General features: G+C 44.0%; 1 protein-coding gene across 1 annotated transcript in view; it reads left to right on the plus strand.

Annotated features, from left to right (window-relative positions):
- The window catches only part of UBL3 (ubiquitin like 3), a 135,406-nt gene that overhangs the window by 75,167 nt on the left and 34,707 nt on the right, over positions 1–25,532 (plus strand). The window contains exon 2 of the mRNA XM_075592169.1: positions 21,524–21,632. Coding sequence (XP_075448284.1) covers positions 21,524–21,632 — 109 coding nt within the window. The remainder of the gene's footprint in view (positions 1–21,523; positions 21,633–25,532) is intronic.

Here is a 25,532-nt window from a genome sequence, read left to right on the forward strand (position 1 = left end):
CACAACGTTTCGGCATCACTTAGGCCTTTGTCAAGTGACTGGTACCAGACTGCACCACCCTGAGGAAGATCCAACCTGTGGGATCGAAACGTTGGAGTTATGTGCTGTATTTAATACATTAATAATAGCATGTTTTTGTATAGCGCTGCTAGTTATACGTAACGCTTTACAGAGACATTTTGCAGGCACAGGTCCCTGCCCCGTGGAGCTTACAATCTATGTTTTTGGTGCCTGAGGCACAGGGAGATAAAGTGACTTGCCCAAGGTCACAAGGAGCTGACACCGGGAATTGAACCAGGCTCCCCTGCTTCAAACTCTCAGTGCCAGTTAGTGTATTTTACTCACTGAGCCACTCCCTCTCATACATTCATTTTCATTCACCTGAGTGCTGTCTCCTTTTTGCTGCTATGCGGTAATGTATATTTTTAGATATATATATATATATATATATACACACACACACACACACACACACACACACACACACACACACACACACACACACACACACACACACACGTATATATACATGTGTGTGTATATATATATATATATATATATTGTGACAGAAACCAGGGGATGGTAATAAATTCCGTATATAGGGCTCCCAGGATACTAGACAGTTTCTATCCTGTTTGGCCTGGGAGTGCAGCCTTATAATACATACACTCCATCCCACAGTTTGGCAAGCGCTGGAACTGAGGGATGAGAGATCCAGACCAGAGTTTGTCTGCTGCCTGATTTCTGTCACCTGTCATGCTAATTAGGAATCAGGTATGAAAGACTGATTTCCTGTTTGCTCTGGTCTCCCCACAAGAGCCAGGAGGCTGGAAGGCTGCTGAACTACAGAGGGGAGAAGCCTCTTCCCCAAACAGGTTCAATCTTTCTGTTCATTTGTGTAAGACTGCAAAAGTACCTTGTTTTGTTGTTGGGAGTGGAAAAGCCACTTCCAACCCTGAGTCAGGGATATCTAAGTTAAGTTATCGCTCAGGTGAGCAGCTTTTGTTTTGATCTGTTTTCTGTTGTATGCACTGTGGCAGTCTCAGTGCCTGGGACTGAATAAACCAGGCATAGCCTGTTTAAAGGAACAGTACGTGACGCCTCATCATTTAACCTACCCTAAAAGACCGTGTTCTAAACAGTCCCGGACAAACGACGGAGCCCCGGAGTAAGCCGTTTGTCACATATGGTGGAGAATGCGGGCAGAGCACTAGGGGGTCTGCGAATTGAAGAACTTTGAAAGAAAAAAAAAGAAAAAAAAGTTTTTTTCATCCTCTGCAAACAAGATGGAAGACGTGGTGGGTGCGCTGGTACGCAATGTCGCTGCCCAGAAAGACGCGAATGAAACCCAGCAACAGCTGTTAATAGCCCAGCAAGAAACTAATGCAAACCAGCAGCAGACGAATGCAGCCCAGCAGCAGCTGCTAATAGCCCAGCAAGAGATTAATGCCAACCAGCAACAGGCGAATGCAAACCAGCAACAGACGAATGAAGCCCTGCAAAACGCGAATGCACACCAGCAAGAGACAAACCGCTTGCTGAGAGAGGAGCAACAGCGGTTCGCTCAGGGCTTACAGCAGGAACTCGAGATCCTGAGGGGGACTATCAGTAACCTTCCACTGGCAGCGGCAGCCCCAGTTCCGAAAATGACCAGGGCAAGCCACTACCTTCAGAAGATGGGACCCTCGGATGATGTGGAAGCCTATCTTCTCACGTTTGAACGCACGGCACAGAGAGAGGGATGGCCAGAAGCTGAGTGGGCTGGTCTAATCGCACCCTTCCTAAGCGGCGAACCCCAGAAGGCTTACTTTGATCTAGAGCCAGCCGAAGCTAACGTCTATGCAAAATTGAAGTTCGAGATCCTCGCCCGCCTCGGCGTAACCACGGCTGTTCGCGCCCAAAGGTTTCACGCATGGTCCTTCACGATGGATAAAGCCACCCGAAGCCAGATGTATGACCTCATCCACCTCGCCCGGAAGTGGCTACAACCCGAGATCAACTCAGCCAGCCACATCGTGGAACGGTTGGTCATGGACCAGTTCTTGAGGAAACTTCCCTCTGCCTTACGCCGCTGGGTCAGTCGGAGTGACCCCCACAATGCGGATGAGCTTGTGGCCCTCGTAGAAAGGTACAATGCAGCAGAAGAGCACCCGCAACCCCACTACCCGAGGTTCCAGGACTCTTCCAGAGACGGTAAAAGGGTACCGGGGTTAAGGGGCGCTGAAGAGCGGCGACCCCCTTCACGCAGCACAAGCAACAGTGGTTCGCACACTAAGGGCAATAGCCAACATGGGGAGCCGGGAAAAGGCTCTAAGTGGGACACAGACTATGTACCTAAATGTGTAAATTGTCATGAGAGGGGCCACACAGCAAAAATCTGCCCACTAAATGATGAGCCCATGCAATGCAACAGCGTGGAACCTTATTCGCTGTTGTCCCAATGTATGGGCCCTAGCCCAGAGGACCCCTTGAATAACCATCTGTGGGCATTTGTAAAGGTTAATGGTAAGAGGGTTCGGGCACTTCTTGACTCTGGGAGCATGGTCACACTAGTGTCCGAATACCTCTTGCCCATTAAGAAGAAACAGGGAAACAGTTCACAAAGAGTGGCAATTTGTTGTATACATGGGGATAATCATGAATATTCCACTGTTGATGTTTTTTTGAAACAGAGTTTGGTTCTTTAGATTTCAAGGTGGGTATTGTACCCAAACTGGCACATGATGTGTTAATAGGGACCGACTTTCCCCATTTTCTAAAAATGTGGTCCCCCGCTCAGAATAGCGCCCAGAGTTCAATAGCGGACCATAACGAAGCCCTGCAAAACGCGAAGAAACAAATCCTTTCCCTTTTTCAGAAATGGAGGTTGACGAGGGCCCAAATAAGAAGGGGGAAAAGGAGGAGTGCTGTAAAATTCCCTTCCCCATCACTACTTTGGTAGGGAATACCCCAAATCAAGATGTTGAGCAGACACTTACCACCCCAGAACCGGATAAGACCCTCGCTGACCTAGAGGTCAGTCCTGGGAGTTTTAAGAAGGCCCAGTGGGAGGACCCCACATTAGCGGTAGCAAGGGGAAATATACGGGACCAGAATAGTACTCCTGGCCAACCAGATAGGTCACTTGCTTACCCCTACTTCGAGGTAGAGAACGACCTAGTATATCGGGTTGATAAAAGGAAATCAGTTACAACTAAACAATTGTTGGTACCACAGACATTCCGTAACGTAGTATTACACCTCGCACATAGTCATCCATTGGGGGGACACCTAGGGGTGGAAAAGACAAAAGAAAAGGTTCTCCGAAGCTTCTATTGGCCTGGGGTTCTGGCAGAAATTACGAATTATTGTTCCTCATGCCCAGAATGTCAGATCACCGCCCCATTCAAGGCGTACCGCAGCCCATTGGTACCCCTTCCCATAATAGAGGTACCATTTGACCGGATTGCTATGGATCTAGTAGGACCCCTAATAAAGTCTGCTAGGGGACATCAGCATATATTGGTAATATTAGATTATGCCACCCGATATCCGGAGGCAGTTCCCCTACGTAGCACCTCAGCTAAAAACATAGCAAAAGAGTTAGTAGTTCTGTTTTCCCGGGTCGGGATTCCTAAAGAGATTCTATCTGACCAGGGAACACCATTTATGTCCCAAGTAACGAAAGAGCTATGTAAACTCCTAAAAATCAAGCATCTCAGAACCTCAGTCTATCATCCACAAACAGATGGTTTAGTGGAAAGGTTCAATAAAACCTTAAAGAGCATGTTACGGCGGGCGGTTGATAAAGATGGGAAAAACTGGGATTGTTTGTTACCGTACCTGTTATTTGCCATTAGGGAAGTTCCCCAATCATCCACAGGCTTCTCCCCGTTTGAACTATTGTATGGCCGACACCCAAGGGGCTTACTGGATATAGCCAAAGAGACTTGGGAACACGAGGTTACCCCTTACAGAAGTGTAATAGAGCATGTTGCCCAGATGCAGGACCGCATTGCTGCAGTCCTACCCATAGTGAGGGAACACATGGAGAAAGCTCAAGAAGCACAGAGGAATACATATAATAAGGGTGCTAGGGTCAGAATTTTTTCTCCAGGTGATAGGGTACTAGTTCTGGTTCCCACCGTGGAGAGTAAATTCCTTGCTAAATGGCATGGGCCATATGAGGTCTTGGAAAGAGTGGGAGAAGTAAATTATAAGGTAAGACAGCCAGGTAGGAGGAAACCTGAGCAAATTTACCATATAAACCTACTCAAGCCCTGGAAAGATAGAGAAGTCTTGTTAACCCTAGTACCCCCAGGTCCGTCAGAGAATCAAGAAACTGACCCAGAGGTTAGCATAGCTGAAACCCTGTCTGTTCATCAGAAACGAGAGGTTCAGAATTTAGTGAGAAGAAACAAAGAAATCTTCTCTATACGGCCAGGTAGAACTAGCGTAATTGAACATGACCTAGTCTCTGAACCGGGGGTCCGAGTTAACCTTAAACCGTACCGAATCCCAGAGGCCAAAAGAAAGGCTATAAGTTTAGAGGTTAAAAAAATGCTAAAACTAGGTGTAATTGAGGAATCCCAAAGTGGGTGGAACAGCCCTATAGTCTTAGTCCCAAAGCCAGATGGTACAACAAGGTTTTGTAATGACTACCGGAAACTAAACGCGGTGTCAAAATTTGATACTTATCCTATGCCCAGGGTAGATGAACTTGTAGAGAGACTGGGCAAAGCCCGATATCTCACAACCCTAGACCTAACAAAAGGGTACTGGCAGGTTCCCCTCACAGAAAGGGCAAAAGAAAAGACAGCCTTCTCAACCCCAGATGGCCTCTTTCAGTATAAGGTGTTGCCTTTTGGCTTACATGGAGCTCCCGCCACATTCCAAAGAATGATGGATAAAATTTTAAAACCACATGCTCGGTATGCTGCCGCCTACCTGGATGATGTGGTAATCCATAGTGAAGATTGGCAATCCCACCTTCCAAAGGTCCAAGCTGTGCTTGACGCAGTCCGGTCTGCTGGACTAACTGCTAACCCCGCTAAATGCACTATTGGTCTGGAGGAGGCCAAGTATCTGGGATATTCTATTGGCAGAGGTTTACTCAAACCCCAAACACTCAAAGTGGAGGCGATACAAAATTGGCCAAGGCCAGTTACAAAAAAACAAGTAAGGACCTTTTTGGGGTTAATTGGGTACTATAGAAGGTTTATTCCCAATTTTGCAACTAAGGCAACCCCACTAACTGACCTCACAAAAGCAAGAGGACCGCTAATGGTAAAGTGGTCCCCGGAAACCGAACAGGCCTTTAGAAGCCTGAAAGAAGCTCTCTGTGCCCAACCAGTGTTGGTCACACCTGACTTCTCCAAAGAGTTCGTAGTCCAAACCGACGCATCTGAGGTAGGGCTGGGGGCGGTACTCTCCCAGGAGTCTCAAGGTGAGGAGCACCCCATCCTTTATTTAAGTAGGAAACTAAATCCCCAGGAGAAAAATTACTCCATAGTAGAGAAAGAGTGTCTCGCAATAAAGTGGGCTGTAGAGACGCTCAAATACTATCTGTTGGGGAGAAAATTCCGGTTGGTCACAGATCATGCACCCCTTACCTGGATGTGTCAAAACAGGGAAAAGAATGCTAGAGTGACCAGGTGGTTCCTAAGCCTACAACCCTTTAAATTTTCTGTGGAACACAGGTCAGGGCACAAACATGGCAATGCTGACGGGTTGTCAAGGATGCACTCCCTAATATCCATGGTCGCTCATCCCTCGAGGTCTGAGCTGGGGGGGAGGATATGTGACAGAAACCAGGGGATGGTAATAAATTCCGTATATAGGGCTCCCAGGATACTAGACAGTTTCTATCCTGTTTGGCCTGGGAGTGCAGCCTTATAATACATACACTCCATCCCACAGTTTGGCAAGCGCTGGAACTGAGGGATGAGAGATCCAGACCAGAGTTTGTCTGCTGCCTGATTTCTGTCACCTGTCATGCTAATTAGGAATCAGGTATGAAAGACTGATTTCCTGTTTGCTCTGGTCTCCCCACAAGAGCCAGGAGGCTGGAAGGCTGCTGAACTACAGAGGGGAGAAGCCTCTTCCCCAAACAGGTTCAATCTTTCTGTTCATTTGTGTAAGACTGCAAAAGTACCTTGTTTTGTTGTTGGGAGTGGAAAAGCCACTTCCAACCCTGAGTCAGGGATATCTAAGTTAAGTTATCGCTCAGGTGAGCAGCTTTTGTTTTGATCTGTTTTCTGTTGTATGCACTGTGGCAGTCTCAGTGCCTGGGACTGAATAAACCAGGCATAGTCTGTTTAAAGGAACAGTACGTGACGCCTCATCATTTAACTTACCCTAAAAGACCGTGTTCTAAACAGTCCCGGACAAACGACGGAGCCCCGGAGTAAGCCGTTTGTCACAATATACATATATATATACATATATATACATATATATATATATATATATATATATATATATATATATATATATACATATATATACATACACAGTGGGGGGAGGGAGTAACTAAGCCTGCTCAGGTCCCCCCATGTGCTGCTGAAACCGGGCGGGTAACAGACAGGAGGAGGAGGGCTCTTCTGTGTGCAGGGAAGGCCCCGCCCCCTCTGCAAGACACAGCAGAGAACTGCACGGAACTTCTGACGCCCGTGCACAGCTCTGCCCGCCCCCAGGTTTCCCCGCACGCAGCCTGCGCCCCCCCCAACATAATCTTGCGCCCCCCCAGTTTGCGCACCGCTGTGCTACATACCCACATACCTGTGCTATTTGCCCACGTAACACGAGATGTAAATCTCCCTTTTGCTTTCCTTGGAGGGAACCCTCACTATGGTTACTGCTATTTATCTTGTTAACCAGGGATTTGACAGAGCTTAAATTCAGGTATTTTACCTGTGGAGACCCCTGATTTCCACATATGTAGAAAACAAACTGGAGAGAGAAGAGTGGTACTGCTGCTTTAGAGCAGTAATCTGGCCACAATTATACATTTTCAAGAAGCCACAACGGAAAACGTTGCAGCTTTATATTGGACCACGGGATCTGCGAGATTACAGTAGGTGGCTATATTGAGCTGACAAAACGGTAATGGTCAATATCTGAAACTAACGTGGCTTCGCTCTAAATGTTCTCCTCCCACCCCCCCCCCCCCCCCCCCCCCCCCTGTTCCAGTGCTGTAAAGTGTGTATGTGTGTTGGGATTGCTGCTTTAAATAAAGTTGCCAGAAAGATATATAAATTGGCAGAGTCCAGTGGGTGTAGCTATTCTGCCTAATGTTCTCATTCTAAGCTGCAAAGGCTTGGTCTTCAAATTGGTAAATTCCACTAAGTCAGAGAAAAAGCGGATGTAGAATTAGGTTTGTGCACTGAAGCGATTCTAATGGGGGGAAATGTGAAGTAAAAAATGCAGCTGTTCATGCTGTATCTGTTCTGTTGCAATACAGTCACTCGCTCCCCTGTAGTCCAGAAGGCAGTAGAAAGGGATGTTTGCTCTGTTATAGAACATGATTGAAGTAAGTAGGTATTTACAGTAATTGAGCTTATAATTGAGATAGCTAGAGTTTAATCCAAAGATCATAAGGCTATACATATATTTTTTGCACTCTAGACTGTCACAAGGAAAATCTGCTGCAATGATTGTTATACACTAGTGCACCCCATACCTTTCTTGACATCGCCATATGCTACGTTTTTCATAATGCAGTCACGTTTAGCCTTCCACTATCTGCAAACAAGGGCAAATATGCTCATAGGCTCCTGAATTAATTAATAGTCTTGTTTATCTCCTGCTTATCCTATTGCCTAATTATCTGATATCTGTGTAGGTTGCTTGCTTATACTGTTATTTATTGGGACGTGACGCATTATGCGACGAGTACTCCGTCATTCTCACTCTCAGGAATCCAGCACTGCCATAGAGGTCTTACTACAAGACCTCTGGCCTTCCGATTGCAACAGTCTCCAAAAGCCGCAGGGCTATGTATCTTGGGTGAGCTTTTTTAATATTGATTGGTCGGTTGGTCACTGATACTCTCCCCGAGTATCCTTCAAGTCAGTCCACGGACAAGGTAATACAGGTAACATACATTTATAGGGGCTGCTACTAAGTAGGATCATCAGGGCACTGTGTACCCCTTGCTCACTTAGCTTAATCAGTAACACAATTAACTGCTGCCAGCAGTGAGCTTTGACCTTTTAATCGTGTGTTGCCAGCAGTTTACTCTCAGCAGTGTCAGGATCATACAGTCATCTGGAATAAGATCAGTCCTAGTGGATAGACTTACCATTCGACTTTCCCTGTTACCTACCCTCCCTCGAGTAGGGTTATGTATGTAGTGTAAGCCTCTCTTAGTTACAGGCATACCCCGCTTTAAGGACACTCACTTTAAGTACACTCGCGAGTAAGTACATATCGCCCAATAGGCAAATGGCAGCTCACGCATGCGCCTGTCATCACGTCCTGAACAGCAATACCGGCTCCCTACCTGTACCGAAGCTGTGAGCAAGCAGGGAGACTATAGAGCCTGTTACAAATGCATTATTTACATCAGTTATGCACGTATATAACGATTGCAGTACAGTACATGCATCGATAAGTGGGAAAAGGTAGTGCTTCACTTTAAGTACATTTTCGCTTTACATACATGCTCCGGTCCCATTGCGTACGTTAATGCGGGGTATGCCTGTATTCTGGTAAACCACTGTACACTTCACCTGGGTTTGACACTTTTGTCAGCCCACGGATCTCTATAGGGTACTACAGCGGTGCGCGACCCCCAGGGGGGGCGCGACACTGCCGACGGGGGGCGCGGGGTTTACAAAATGACGCTGCGAGGTCATGTGACGTCACGTTGCTATGGCAACGTGACGTCATTACGCCGGAGCGCGGGTACGTTGGGGTTGGGAGGGGGGCGCGGGAGTGAGGGGACAGCCGGCAGGGGGGCGCAGGGAAAAAGTTTGCGCCCCCCTGGGTTACTACACTTTCATAGGGCCTGCTACTAAGCAGGACCTGTAGTACATAAAACACTGTGCACCCCTTGCCTGCTGTGCTTACTTAGGCCTGGGACCCGGCGGCGCGGGCGGCCACACGCGAGTTCCTCACCAGCAGGGGAATCCTGCGGAGCCGGTCCCGGTCTCCCCTGGCTGCACAGCTCGCTACACGCTGTGACGCGTCAGCCGCTACGGGATACAAGAGAATGGTGATCCCTAGCGTTGACGCGTCACGTGGTAAAGCTGTGAGCCAATGAGGAGGGGAGGCTTCGGGAGGAGGAGAGGCTTCGGGGAGCGGGGAGGAGTGTGGAGTGAAAGCAGCGTGTGTGCGTGCGTGTGTGTGTGTGTGTGTCTGAGTGCGTGAGTGCCTGCCTGTGTGTGTATATGTGTGCGCGCGTGTGTATATATGAGTGTGTGTGTGTGTGTGTGTGAGAGTGCCTGCGTGTGTGTATGAGTGTGTGTGCGTTGCTTACCATCAGCAGATCCAGCCCGAGCCCGTGGAGGGAGGGAGGGAGGGGGGGGAGAGTAGCGGGTCCCTCCGCTCAAGCCACGCCCCCCCCCTGTCAAGCCTCCCACTCCCGCCCACCTCCCACTCCGGCTCCTGCTCCCTACAGACCTCATATCGCGGTCTGTGTATGTCAGCGCCCCGCCTGTCTGCAGTGCGGGCGCGCTGACGGAGGGAGCGGGGCCGTAGCCTTAGTAACAAGCTAACTGGTTGGCAACCGCGCACTTTCAATTACCTTAAGTTACGCTACTTGGACCACTATTTAGTGGTCTTTTTGCACCCTACATAACATTTACATAATGCTGTGCCCTTTAAGTTCATTGGTCCTTTGCGTTGATCCCCTTTTCACCGATCCCCTTTGCACCAGGTGCAGTTTACCACGGCCAGGCCTTTTCTATCACTACCATGTTCCATGACCACGACCTGTCCTATGACAGTCACATACTTACTGTTCACTAGCGGGACGATTATAAGCGGAGTACTTATTGACCGTTATTTACATAAAACAAAATTGAGTGTCCCCATTTATAATTTTTATTGTGAATAAACTGATTTTATATCAGTTCATTACCTTTCCGTGGGCAGTACAGTACAAGTTATAGCCTCACCTTTGATAGATTTTAGCTCAGCCTATCTATCTTTGATACATTATATTCCTCATGGTTAGGGTTACGGAGTGCATGGAAACTGGGGCCTCCCTGCCTATCTCCCCACCATAGGAGACATTCATTTGCCAGGGATTTTCTTTCGCACTGTTATTTACTGTATGAATGTCGATCATGAAGTTTAGGATAGTTTTATGAGGTTTTGAAGCAGACATTCCGAACAGATGTCAGCATTAAAATTATAATTTATATATTTAATACGTTACTTTGAGCCACAGATTCCCACAAATTAGAAATGGGAAGGGAAATTTGAAAGGTTTCAAACCCTACTGGTTTTCTATTGACCACTGTTTGAGAACCACAGGTCTGGAACAAAATATATAAAATAACTAGATTAATATTTGAGGGGCATATTACACTTCTACAGAACACATTGAAATGTATAATTGTGTTTTGCCTCATTTTGATGGTTAAAATTTGTCTGTTTTGCAGTAAAATCTCTCCATCTGATCAGATTGATGCTGTAAATGGTGTGAATACTATTGGCTAACACTGTTTGTTGCAACCCCAATGTAATCCTGTTGTAATAAAATGCAGAAGGCAGCAATCCCCAAATATGTGGTTTATTGCCTAATGTTCATAAGAAAAATGTGTTGACCTAAAAAAAGACCGATAAATGATGTTTCCGTGCAACTGCCTTTTCAGCAGATTTTGTTGATAAACTATAAAATAAACATGTATTCTTTAGTCAGAGATACAATATTATGCACCACGGAGAGGAAGATCTCAATTCTAGCCTGTTCAAACCTGTATGCTGAATGGAATTATTACATGTCGTAAAATAATTCCTCATTGTTTCTTTTATGAAACCAACCACATGCTCCAAAATTACTATTGGATAGCGGTAGTAACATAAGCTCTTGAGACAGACGTCAGTATTCATGTTTAATATGCAGAAAGGGAAGATAATGTACAGACAGATGGGTCCATTACAATACTTTAATTATTCCTTAAGCAATGGAGCATTTCAGATGTTTGATGGCAAATTAACACATTTAACCAGTAGAGAATACCACGTGTATACAACAAAAGACAGGGTTGCCCAATGCTACATCTAATTCACAAAACATACATGGTAATAAGTATAAAGTTTAAATACTTCAATAATAATAATTACTTGGTTATTTAGTTAAACCTTTTTGCCAAAGCGTCATCAGCCTGCATACCAACGTCAAGGTATAACCAAATTAATGCAGGTCCTACATTACACTGTGAACCCTTTACCTCTTTACCATAGTAGATACTGTTCTTACAGCAAAGTGAAAAGCCCTCCCAAGTTACTTGCTGCAAGAACAGTATCGACTATGGTTCTTTCCCCTCATACAGAGGTAAAGGGAAGTGTTCACAGTGTAGTGTAGGACCTGCATTAATTTGGTTATACCTTGACGTTGGTATGCAGGCTTATGACGCTTTGGCCAAAGGGTTTAACTAAATAACCAAGTTATTATTATTATTGAAGTATTTAAACTTTATACTTATTACCAGTGGTTGACAAATCACCAAAAAATCTACTCGCCACACAAAAAAATCTCGCCACCTAGCACCAAACGTGTGCTGCTTGGGCCAATATTTACTCGCCCGGGGGTTAAATCCACTCGCCCGGGGCGAGCAAATGTATAGGTTTGTCGAACACTGCTTATTACCATATATGTTTTGTCAATTGGATGTAGCATTGGACACCCCTGTCTATTGTTGTATACTTTTGCCACGCTCCGTAGCACTCTTTTTGACATAAATATATATTCATGATGTGGTGGGTGTAGGAGTTTGAGCTAGCTGGGAATGTGTGTTAATCAATACCACGTATGCAAAGTTCTAAATGTTCACGCATAATGTTGTTCTTCTCTTGTAAGTAATCAATTACCTAACATACTACTTTGGATGAAAGTGTTGCTAATTATGATGCGTAGGTATAATTTGAAACCTAACAAACTTAGTCTTGTTTCCAAAGAAACAACCAATTTAATTAATCCTATTAACTTGACCAGAGCTTCTGAAGTCTCTTGGTCTTGCACCTTTTACATTTTCAGTAGCCAAAATGTGGTCTGTCACCAAACTAAAACTTGCTATTGACATGGAATTAGGAATCTCAACACATCAATGAACTGTATTCCGTTAACACTTTTAATCTTGCTGTTTCTCTAGCACAACTCTCTTTTCATATCCTGTTTATTAAAACGTAAGTAATGAACGTAAGCTCACTCTTAAGGCCGCGTCCAGGCTTGGTGACACCACTTAGAGGAGTGTGCGTGCGACGTGATCAGTAACATGATCCTCTGAGGATGTCTTTAGAGCGCGTGATCGGAGGCGCCGGCGCTCACAATGCGCGAGGAAACAGATGCATTTATTGCCTCACGTGACAGCCGGGTCACATGAGTGGTTCGCCCAATGAGGGTGAACCGGCTCCGTGATGTCACGGCCACACCCACAACACGCCCCCCTCGTGTCCAACTGCAGGGCACACATCGCTCCAGCTAGAGCGAAGTGTGAAGCCCCTTGCACGACTGCGCGCAATGACCCACTATGGACCCTGCCTAATGACTTCCTTGAGCGTTTTAAGAAACAATTTGATAACAAGGCATTTTCAGGCCAACACAAAGGCCCCATACTACTACAACTACAAAACTACAGCAACGCTGGATGCAATGAGCACGGGGTGAGAGTCTTGAAAACATAATGTTGCGCACTCTAAAACGTATGAAAGGACAGAAAAGTATATAGCCCTATTAGTTGTGTGGATTGTTAAAATGGATACTTAAAATGTGATATAATTTATAACTTTGCAATTTTATTAATTTTATCAACTGATAAACATTAGTAGAGCACAAACACAAAAGTTACTTATGTTGCTGTTGAAATATCAAATCGCAATAACTTAATTTCTGTTTATGCCATTGCTACAAAAGGCAAATTCAGTCTAGTTCCCATCCTAATTTTTTTTATTTTATACACCCCAACTAGATTAAATTCAAAGTATTAAATCAGGATATTTGAAATCATTACTATGGATTTATTTTTTTATTTTTTTGAGCCAAAAACCTCTTAAGAGCAGTAAACTTGGTATTTTTTTGCAAAACTCTGGGAACATGCTGATATTGTCTAATATTTATCTTTACATTTAACAGAATCCCATACCTGTAAAGAGTGGACTGTAGATTGTTCAACCAAGCGAAAGCCAGAGCAACAAGTCAATTGTTAAGGATTCTACATAGAAATTTTTTATTTGGAATGGTTCCGTTGTTTTGGGAGACACCTGAATAGAATCCATGTTTGCTTGTCCCTTCCAATGCCCTGATTTGTAGACAGAATTATTTTGGGGCGAAACCAGAGGTCTGTGTGTCTCCCCGTCCCCACTTGTCCCCTCAATTGTATTACAAATCAGTGTGTGTGTACACAAAAGCCTACTAGTTTACAAGTGGATTTTTCACGAACCATACAACATACTAGTAATAGAAAGAGGCGCTGTAGAAAGGATGGAACAAATTGTTGAATTTGCTCTAAAAATGTTAATCTTAAAGTTAAGTAGGGAGGACTGTCTCTTCAATATAAAAGAATTTATCATAATTGTGGGTCATAGAGTATGTGAGGCCCATAAATGACTCCTTCTCATAGGGATTTCTTTTGAAGATTCTCCGTTATCAAAAAATGTATTTAACTTGATGGAAACATGTTTTTTTTTTGTCTTGCGGCCTTTTTAAAAACAAATATAAAATCCATAAATGTATAGCTTAAGAAATAGTTGAGCCTGCAGGGTAAGTACAATCATTTGTCTTAATCTGCGTTTGAGTTTAATTTTAAAATTGGATTTATTAAAGAATGACTGATGAAGATGAGTGAACGGTGTATCAGAACATGAGACTACCTTTACCGATGATTTGAAGCCAAATTCATCAAGCTTTTATACAGCTGCTAAACCAGGATATGATCTAATCCTTTACATGTATACAGTATTACAGTACAACCCCTTATCAGACAACTTATTAACGGTTGCTTATTAACAGATCATTTTAAATGATATCCTTTTTGTTGTATGCCAATCTGACTGAATCTCATTGCATTAAAAAAAAATTGCCTAATGAAACCTCTGTTGTTGAAATTACAATTTTGCCTTTCTTGCAAGCCAATGTGAAATGAATCCACCTGGTCTCAAATCATTGATCGTCTGGTCCCTGGCGGGGAGGGGTTACTAATTTCCCTCTGCTCGTTGATTAACGTGTTAAGGAGTCATCAAGTGTCACCGCTGTGAAGGTTTCCAAATTGTAGTGCAGGTAGATCATTTGACCTGCTACATTTTGACTTATTTGATGTTTACTGACAACTGTCATCTGCATAATAATCTATTTTTTCACATTTTTGAAGACTCCATATTTTAAGCAAGGTATGTTCAAGAATTTGCCATGTTTGTGTGTAAATGAAATGAACCATCCAACTGGCATTACTAACAAATATACTTCGTAGCCCCACGTGAACAGTTACCCTAAATGTTTCTCAATTGTTAAAGCTTTCAATTTATAAATCACTCTTGGGAATTTATGATCTTTTCCCTCATAGCTTACGGTAGTTTGTTTTCGTTTCAGTCTGCAGCAATATGGAGCGTCCATCTATATAGATTATAGAAGATACTGTGCTGTAGTTGGATCTGACAATTCATTAGATTAGAATATACGTGCTGAAGGGGAAGAAACAGCATGGGATCGTATAAAATAATCCAAAATGTCTCTGATCTTCAACTAAATTGAGGTAGCACCTAGATGGAGTTAGCAAGTAGATAGTGTTACACGGTTTGTGTCTATATAAACATGTACACACCACACCAAATGCTTTCTAATGGATTATATCATTGTCCTGCGTACATTGACATAAAAGACCACAAATAGAGAAATTAGATGACAAGATAATTCAGTTTATTCTTCCTGTTCACAGGAAACTCTTGCATTATAAATCCTTGGCCTCCCACCGAGAATCTGACCTCCGGGGTATATTCTCCCAGAGCCGGACATTGTAATTAGGTGCAGTGAATTAGCACCGGCTACGCATTTTATGGAACGGAGAACCATTTGAAAGTGATGTCTGTATTTTACCCGAAACAATCAGTTCCCTTTCATGTCTGTAAATAGTGGGCTACATTTAGGATTCCACAGTAATGAGTTTTGGGGGGTGAAGTTCAATAGCTGTTCCTCTCTTGCAGCAGGGAAATAGCCAGCTACATTAATAATATAAAAACATATTTTTATGTGAAAAGGAGAAGGGCTCATGCATAACACATTTCTTTCACTTGGGCAAAGCCTTGATAAATCCTTCCCGAAAGTGCTTTTTATAAAATGTTGCTGTTTAAGGCAATAGAAGGAAATGCTGTGATTTTGAGTAAAAGCCCTTTTTTTGTTAATGTGAGCCCAGCGTAAGATGGATCGCACAGCGTTACCTCACTTGGATTGTAAAGCCTAAAGCTCTTTAGTAGATGCTGAGCTTTTGTTTCTTCAGCTTTCCCCAAATCTGTGATTAGCTGTGTGATACTTCCAAGATGACAAGCAAATATGATGTATTATACATGTTAATGTCCGTGTCTTTGGGGGGAAAAAATGTCAGCTATTATATCATTCTTTGCAGGAACACATTCAATTAAACCTTTCAGGCATATTGTGAAAAAAAAAAAAAAAAGTGATGGTTTGTATATTTATTGCATTGTTAGATCTTTTCAAAATGATTTTGTAAGTCTTTGATGTAATTAAGAGAGCCTAATGCCCTGTTTTAATGGAATTAGACAACTTTTATTATGACTTGAAAGATCCACTTTGGGATGAATGAAAACTGAGTGGTGATGAGCACTGTATAAAGAGAGCAGGTGCACAAGAACCGCGTTGGTGGAAGAACAGCCAATCATTGCTTTCAGAAGACACTTCACAGTGCCTGGCATAGCGCTATGTAAGATATTGTGGAGCGACTTTGGGGAGCAGACAGTTGATTGAATGCTATGTCACAAATGCGTCTCCTTCCTGGGCTGTGCACCACGTGGCGGATGAGTGACGTGTCAGTGACATTGTTTTTTTTAGCCCTGGTGAATTATATACATTTTTCAAGGAAAAGACATTTATAGACTCCATTATATCTCCTATGCTTAGTGATTAAAGTCGTTAAACGGGTTTTTATTGATATGATATAGCATAACATTTATAGTCTTTGTGGTGGATTAGTATTGTTGGTTATGAGACAGCATTGAGTGGACAATCTTATGGTTTCCTTTCGTAATAGAAGTTATTTGGGTAGCAGGGGTTCATTTATTACTTTGCCATTTTACCTAACTAACAATGTTCCTCTGGAGCCTGCATTCTACATTTCAAATTCATTTTTCTTCTTTTTTATTTTTTTATTGAATCTGTTCAGTCAAAACGTTCCAGTAAAAACATTGTTTAGGGGGCAGCATTAGTTTTTCAGTGCTTTGCTGACCCAGGTGGCAGCTAAGGGGTTGAACGGTTTAACATTCCAACTCCCGACTGCAAATTACTATATTTTTCATTCTCATTAAAAAATAATCATTTCATCTGAACCATCCTTGGTATATATTGTTGTTTTTAGGCATACTGCCAATTTTCAAAACAAATGTACTCTTCATTTGCGATTTTAAAAACCAATGCCCAACCAAAAAATCATCAGTATTGGGGCTGAATTTTCAACGAGCCCCTTGTTGTGTTATCAGCACAAACCCTGTCATAGAGCACAGCAGGATTTTACAAGGAGAGTGGGATCAGATTATAAGAATCACTTTTGAATTGCCAGTTTGGGCTTCAGCTTTTCCAGCAGAATGCTGAAACGAACAAAATAGCTTCCTTCCCAGTTTAAACTGCTAAGCTAGCATTGTATCAGGTGTACACCGTTTGCAGTTTCCAATTTCTTGCTCATATTTAACTCTCAATTCTGCGCAGATGATGGGACGTAGGCCACATACAGAGAACAGGTTCCATTTGGTTCTTGAAGGGTGCCTCCCGTTCCCTGGTGCTCGAGGTTGATGTCCCTTCCACATCCCTCTCCAGTTTTTGAAAATGCCTATTCATCCTTCCCCCGCTGCCTAAAACTCGTGAGACTTCAATGGCTGAATGTAATGTAGGGGAATAAGAGATGGTTCTAATCATGAGAAAACCAGATACATTCAAGAACTGCATTTTATTTTAGTATAGCTGTGACATGCATTCATCAGATTGTTTCTGCCCTTCAAACTTCCCCTTTTGCAACCTTTGTGGAATCAAATTCGGTTTACATACAAATACCCTGCGTTTTTCTTTTAAAATCTAATGAAACGCCACAGATAACTGCATTAGCAAAGGAATTTGCCCTGATTAAAAACCTGAAAAGATCCGTAAATCATTCAAGATCAGCTTCAAGAGATAATAGTTTCCATGGCGACTATTTCCACTGCATGTCGACATCAGAAGGCTTTTTACAACCTGATCCAAAGCAAATCTGAAAACAAATAGCTCATCCTTTCTTTGGATCTGAGAATAGAGACGGCTGGTTTAACCCTCTCATCCCCCTCTCCCCCCACCCCCCCACCCCGACTTGGTGGTCTCTCCTGCAACCAAAGGGTTACTTTTACTGACTGCCAATATATGGTATCCTAAACATCCAAACTACTATGTGGTAATCCTTTTTGCAATCTTGGGTTTCACTAGCATAGAGCAGGGGTGTGCACACTTTTTCAGTCTGCGCCCCCCCCTGTCTGCTCACACCCCTCTTTTGCCTGTTCTTTGGCGCCGGCAACGCAACCTCGTGACCTGCGGTGTCATTTGACGCTGCGTTGCCATGGCCATGCATTGCTTTGGGGAAGAGCACGGGACTCTGTAACCGCCGTTCCTCCCCTCCACCCCCCAAAAAAATCTCGATCACATAGTTACATAGTTACATAGAGGTTAATTTCCAAATCTAGTAAAAGTCTTCTGATACGTAAAGCAGCACTTCCACCTAACTAATTCCCCTGCAAGGATGGATAAATCCTGGGCGCCTAGTTGCCCGGGCATCTAAAACTATCTCACCACTGCCACTGGCAACAACGCTCCCCAGCGACATCAAAGCCGGCCCTGGCAATCTGGGACCGGCAGCGGCAGTGATTGACAGGTCAAGTCACCACAGCGCAGCTCAGTGAGGGGGGTGGAAAGAGAAGGAATCTGAGAGCAGGAGGCAGAGGCTGTACGCAGGCAGGGGGCGGAGCTAATCTGAGACCTTCTGTACTCTACCCCTCCTTGCTCACAATAGCAGGAGAGGTGACTATCTCTCGCGCTCTCTCTCGCACGCGCTCTCTCTCGCACGCGCTCTCTCTCGCACGCGCTCTCTCTTGCACGCGCTCTCTCTTGCACGCGCTCTCTCGCACGCTCTCTCTCGCACGCTCTCTCTCGCACGCGCTCTCTCGCACGCGCTCTCTCGCACGCGCTCTCTCGCACGCGCGCTCTCTCGCACTCGCGCTCTGGCTCGCGCGCGCTCTGTCTGGCTCTCTGTCTCGCGCTCTCTGGCTTTGTCTGGCTCTCTCTGTCTCGCGCTCTCTGGCTCTGTCTGGCTCTCTCTGTCTCGCGCTCTCTGGCTCTGTCTGGCTCTCTCTGTCTCGCGCTCTCTGGCTCTGTCTGGCTCTCTCTGTCTCGCGCTCTCTGGCTCTCTGGCTCTCTGTCTGTCTCTCTGTCTCGCGCTCTCTTGCTCTCTCTGTCTCGCGCTCTCTGGCTCTCTCTGTCTCGCGCTGTCTGGCTCTCTCTGTCTCGCGCTGTCTGGCTCTCTCTGTCTGGCTCTCTCTGTCTGGCTCTCTCTGTCTGGCTCTCTCTGTCTGGCTCTCTCTGTCTGGCTCTCTCTGGCTCGCTCTCTCTGGCTCGCGCTCTCTGGCTCGCGCTCTCTGGCTCGCGCTCTCTGGCTCGCGCTCTCTGGCTCGCGCTCTCTGGCTCTCTTTGTCTTGCGCTCTCTGGCTGTCTGTCTCGCGCCTGCGCTCTGTCTCGCGCCCGTTCTCTGTCTCGCGCCCGCTCTCTGTCTCGCGCCCGCTCTCTGTCTCGCGCCCGCTCTCTGTCTCGCGCCCGCGCTCTGTCTCGCGCCCGCGCTCTGTCTCGCGCCCGCGCTCTGTCTCGCGCCCGCGCTCTGTCTCGCGCCCGCGCTCTGTCTCGCTCTCTGTCTCGCTCTCTGTCTCTCGCTCTCTGTCTCTCGCTCTCTGTCTCTCGCTCTCTGTCTCTCGCTCTCTGTCTCTCGCTCTCTGTGTCTCGCTCTCTGTGTCTCTCTCTGTCTCTCGCTCTCTGTCTCTCGCTCTCTGTGTCTCTCTCTGTCTCTGTCTCTCGCTCTCTGTGTCTCTCTCTGTCTCTGTGTCTCTGTCTCTCTCTCTCTCTCTCTCTGTGTGTCTCTGTCTCTCTCTCTCTCTCTGTGTGTCTCTGTCTCTCTCTGTGTCTCTGTCTCTCTCTGTGTCTCTGTCTCTCTCTGTGCCTCTGTCTCTCTCTGTGTCTCTGTCTCTCTCTCTCTCACTCTCAGCCAACAAGGGGGGGGGGGGGGCCTGCGTGGCCGTGCCTGTTTTATTTATTTTTTTAAAGCGTTGATGCGCATGCGCAGAGCTGAGATCCCGGCGTCGCTCGCAGCAGCACGGACCATACACACGAGTGCGTCACGTGCAGGAGCGTTCACACAGGTGCGCACACGCCCACTTTGTTACTGGCCTTAGTCACCAGATGCAGTGGAGAGTTTTTACAATCTGTCATACTTGCTTATTCCTCTTCACATTAGGATGTCATTTATGCCATCAATGGCAAAAGACAAAAAGTGACTGATAAAATCAGAATGAAAATTTTCCAATTTAGAACAAAAACCTATTTATTACAAGACAAACATTCCTTTAATTGTTTAAGGTACAGTCCCTCTAGGTCATTTATAAAGTAGCTGCATGATTATACACAGCCATTAATACAGTTATTTCCTAATGTATTTTCAGTTGTAATCTGGAATTGTCTTCTCATGGATAGAACAGTGTATATGATAAGATCTTTGTAAGAGCAGAAAGCTAATGAAGAGAGATTGATTGATGGCTTGGTGCCTTTACTGAAGAATGCATTTGCGCTCTAGGTTCCCAGTTCAGTTATAATCCAGGTCAGCGATCTCTGATCTATAATCACTGTTGACATCCTCTCTGGCATCCTGTTAGCAGTCAGATTAGTGTTTGGATCCTTCTGTTGCTCCTCAGATGTTTCTTCTTAAGAACAAGTTTAGAGACCAGGGGGCGGCTTTGCATTTCCTATTGATGAAATGTTTAAACTGTGTACTTTTCAGTAGCAAAAATCCATACAGTACATAAAAATAAAAACACAAAAAATTCCAATCCATTCTATCTGCCAAGGATTATCCTCTCAACAGTTTCCATTGGCATATGTTGGACATACACCTGTATTAATCCCACTACCCGTTTCTCATCTGTTTGAGTTTTATATTTTAAAAAGAACATTATCCCGAGGAAAGGGGATATTTTTCTTTCAAATAAAAGGTTTTTATTTTAAGCTTGTTCAAAACTCTTTGTTGTTGTTCTTGTGCGCTGTTACAAATTCCTTGTATAATAATGTATATTCGGTAAAGGTCTGCATATATATTTTACTGTTGGTGCTGTAGAACTAAAAATATACATACATACGCATATACATTTTTAATTGTTTGTTTGCTTCGAATCTCCAACATGAATGCCATCCCTGAAGGAATCCGCTTAAGTGAAGGATGACATTGATTTATATAAAGATAGTGATTTGTACAGAAACGGCACACATTTAACCGAAAGTTGTAATTTGAATGGGTCACTGGCAGTGAAGGGGTTAAGTGTGGTATCCTTTTTGTATGAAAGCGTATTTGGCCTTCACGTATTCGGTAATGTGTATATGTCTAGTTTACCAATGATACCGTACTACAAAAGCTGAAATGGGTTCTGTTCTTTAGGCATAAAACCTATTTAGCAAAGGAGTACTCACTCACTCCTATGAAAACATCATTGAGACCATATTAAGTGGTTATACTGTACATGTCCTCTATTCTATGCAATGAAATGGTATTTTGTTTTCACACTTTTTTTTTTACTTAGTATTGTGAATGTGCTGCTGAATATGGGACATTTGATAGAAATGTTTCAGTTTTTCTCAACCCTTTACCTTGGAATTGCCCGGCTGTGTTTTTAGGAGAAGCAGTTTATCACGCATTCACAGATAGGAATCTTGGTCATTAATTGATAAAAATGTGCCTGGGGACGTCCCCAGCACGCGGTTGAGAAACACTGGTTTAGTATAACTGCTAAATTACTTGTTTCATGTTTTCCAAAGAAACTGCAGCTTTTTTGCCCAAGTAAAATACCAAATTCCTAAAATGCATATTATTCTCTGTTACAGATTAATTTACGTCTAATCTTGGTAAGCGGGAAGACAAAAGAGTTCCTGTTTTCACCGAATGATTCGGCAGCAGACATTGCAAAGCATGTCTACGATAACTGGCCAATGGGTAAGTGGCCTCTATGTAGGCTATATATATATATTTTATTATTATTAATTTGTTCCCGTCAAAAGTATTTTTAGTTTAATTCGTTTGCTATTTTGTTTTCTAACAATTTTAAAGGTTACATTAAAGAAATGCCTTAATCACCCTTTTTTGCCCAATGAATTGCCCCTATAGCTGCAAACGTGCTTAAGAATGGGGTATAGTTTTGTATAGCAGATGGTGCTCAGAACCACATGTGACTCTATTACCAAATCTTAATCTTTTGTATAAAGCTTCATTAATATCTGGATATTGTAATGAGTGTCCATTGTAACATGCAATATATGCCAGAGAGAGGTATGTGTCTAGTGGGGACCCCCTGACAACCACAACATAAGGCAAGCTGATATCTTCCCAACCAGGTATAGCAGTATACAAGGTAATGTAGGGAGCTATAGCCCATTACCTGCCAGCTTCTTTAGGACGGTCCAGTAACATCCAGGGTGTGCAGTCCGTAGTTTAGAAGATCCAAAGGTTGTAAGTAAATGCAGAGCACAGCCAAAAAATAGCCAAGATTAGCCAAAAAATGAAGAATCCAGGGCAACTCAAATATTTAGATCAATTTATTGCAAGCTCAGCAATAGATGGACAAAATGAAACGCACCTACGCGTTTCGTGCCGGAGCACTTTATCAAGGTGTAAGGTGCAACAAACAACATACATATTTATACATACCTATTTGTGCCATTACAATGCTGAGGATGAAGTCATCGGCGCGTGACCCCAAAGTGAGTCGCGCTAACGCAACTTCTATGCTCATTGGCAGTCAAAATTCAGGTGGTAAGGAAATTCAATAAAACAAACTTTAATCGGCTAAAAAATAATGAACAGCAAAAATAACAAAATACATAAACATTAAAAAAGTATAATACCTGTATAAAAATTATACAAATTCCTGTCGAACCACAAAGAAAAAAATGTAATGTTTTGGTTTTCCCATAATTCAATTTGTTTGTATTGGGACTTTTACCAAGGAATATCTTAAAATAGGCAGGAAAATACTAAACTATCATAGTAAAGTATAGAAACTGTTTAAAATAAGGAGCACGTCATATCAACAATTAGATACAGCAGGGACCTGCTTCTCAGCGATACGGCGGCACCTTGAAGGATAGTACGCCGCGCAGAACGGGCGGGTGTATCCGACGCGCATGCGCAGACCGTAGTCTGCGCGCACATACCATAGGCCACGCATGTGCAGAACGGTGAAAACACCGGTCTGTGCATGCACATAACTGAAAATCGCCGGATCCGCTTTCCGGCGATTTTCACTATACGGCGGGCCCCTGGAACGGAACCCGCCGTATACGTGGGGCCCTCATGTAGCTGAAATGATCCAACTTAAAATAACGGTGGGTAGGGAGAGAAGTATGGATAGAAAGAGGAAGATCCCAAGTCTTCAACCCCACTGAAGAGCGAGGCCGAGTGCCTGGTGTTCTTGTTTTGGTTCTAAATTACCTTTAGGGTATTTGATCCTAAAAATCTTACTCATTTTTAGTTTTACACAGATTCCCAGTCTCAAACTCCCACACCCAACACAAAGTAAATATATATTAAGTCAACCAGAGCGCTATTGAGCGTGGCAATTGTTATATACAATTGCCACGCTCAATAGCGCTCTGGTTGACTTAATATATATTTACTTTGTGTTGGGTGTGGGAGTTTGAGACTGGGAATCTGTGTTAACCTATGTCTCTTTTGGAGGCTGTGGCACCTCCTCCCAGAGCTCACTCCTCCCCCTTCACCCTTTAAGTTGGAAGGTCATTTCACTTGCTGCAGGAACAGGACCCATTATGGTTCCCCTCTCACAGAGGTAAGGGGAAGGGTTCACAGTGTAGTGTAGGACCTGCATTATCTTGGTTATACCTTGACGTTGGTATGCAGGCTTATGATGCCTTTGGCCAAAGGGTTAACTAAATAACCAAGTATTTTATTATTATTGAAGTATTTTACTCTATGTGTTTTGTCAATTGGATGCAGCGTTGGGCACCCCCTGTCTCTTGTCATTTTTAGTTTTGTATTTGATTTTGGAGTACACGGTTCTGATTTACAGTAACACACAGTTGTGCCCATCTTTACTTGAAAGGTAATTTAGACTACTATAACTAAACAAATCTTTTATGTTTGAACAAAAACAGTAGGTGATACGTTTCCATAAGTCAGCTTTCCAGGTCACTTGTTATTATCATACAGCGTGATTGCCTAGATCAGTGATTTCCAACCTTTTTTTGTTTGGAGGAGTATTTCGAAAAATCTCGGGTAACCCCTATCTGGCTGACACATATTCGGTTCGACAGGGGTCAGTCACATTTCATACCTCACGAGCCACCTCTATTTCCCACAATCTACCCATGTATTTCTCTCCCATCCATCTCACTAACTCTCCCCCCCTTCCGCCTCGCATATTTATCCCTTGCCACTCAATCCACCCTACAAAATGCATACCAAAAAAAACCACCCCCAGGGGGAGGGAGGGTCTGTGGTCCATAGGAGGAACCCCTGAGACTGCTTCAAGGAGCCCCAGGTTTTCACGGAACCCTGGTTGGGAATCACTGTCCTAGATTGTCCCATACTGTGCCATCTTAAAACATTTAGTTCCATGTTTGGATGGTAAGTGTGTTAAAAGCCCTTCAAGGATAGTTTTATTGTTGTAAATGTAGTGCAAAGCTCTAGTGGAGAACTAGTGATTTGTCATTGTGTTTCTGAAGAGACAAGTCGGGACATCGAGAGCTTTGTGCATAATAATTCAACATTAAGAATAGTTCTATTGGTACAGTAAAAAATACAATCCATAATCAATCTATTAGTACAGTACATATACCCTTGTATGATAGTGAGCATTTATGTGAAATTGTGTGCCAAACTGAGTTCAAACATGAATATGGAAGTTCCCTTTACAAGGTGTTCTCAATCAATAATGTTACCAGCATGCTGGTAGAAATAACATTGCATGTCATAGTGAACCAGATATCACCTTTATAAGTACAGCTTAACCCCGTTATAGCGCGGTCCACGGGGGCTAACCCTCCGACCACCGCGTTAGAAACGGGGTCGCGGGGAAAAAATGGCCGCCAAAATTTATTTATTTATTTTTGTGGTGGTACTGTGTCCGCCGGAGGGGGAAAGCTGAGAACTCTCCCAGCGTTCCCAGATCCGGTGGGGCAGCGGCAACAGCACACAGCACTTACCCGGCATCTGGCAGCTCTTCTCCCGGTCTCTGCTTCCTGCTTCTGCTTCCGTCTTGCGAGAGCAAGCTCCCTTAAAGAGACAGTGTGTCTCTGTGTGTGTATTTGTGAGTGTGTGCAGTGTGCAGTGTGCAGTGTGCTGTGAGTGTGTGCAGTGTGTGCGCAAAAAAAACGTAATTTTTTTTTTTATTTGGGGTCCACGCTCAAACCGCGTTATAGTGGATCGCGCTATAACGGGGTTGAGCTGTATATAGAAGTTATAACATTTTAGCCTGGCTCATTTTTCTTTCAACTGCAGTTACATTTTTTAGTTTTTTGCCACAGATAAGGGGAAGATAAATTGCGTTAAATCTGTTTTTCTGTGTTGCTTTAAAAGGCGATTGCAAAGGAATTCAGATTAAGATGGGGTAGTTCTCCCTCTTCTATCATGCGTTCTGCTCAAGGATGTCTTCTCTACCTGTTTTGTATCTAAAGCCCTCTCCCGCCTTAAACCTTTCACACAGCCTGCCCCACACCTCTGGAATGCCCTTCCCCTCAATATCCGACTAGCACCCTCTCTATCCACAGATAAGACCCACCTCAAAACACACCCGCTTAAGGAAGCATATGAGTAGCTCCGTAGCTGATAATACCTCATACATTAACCTTGGCCCCTTGCAGACGCACTTACCAGAACACC

The sequence above is a fragment of the Ascaphus truei genome, chromosome 3 (assembly GCF_040206685.1).
Source record: "Ascaphus truei isolate aAscTru1 chromosome 3, aAscTru1.hap1, whole genome shotgun sequence".
NCBI classification, from domain to species: Eukaryota; Metazoa; Chordata; class Amphibia; order Anura; family Ascaphidae; genus Ascaphus; species Ascaphus truei.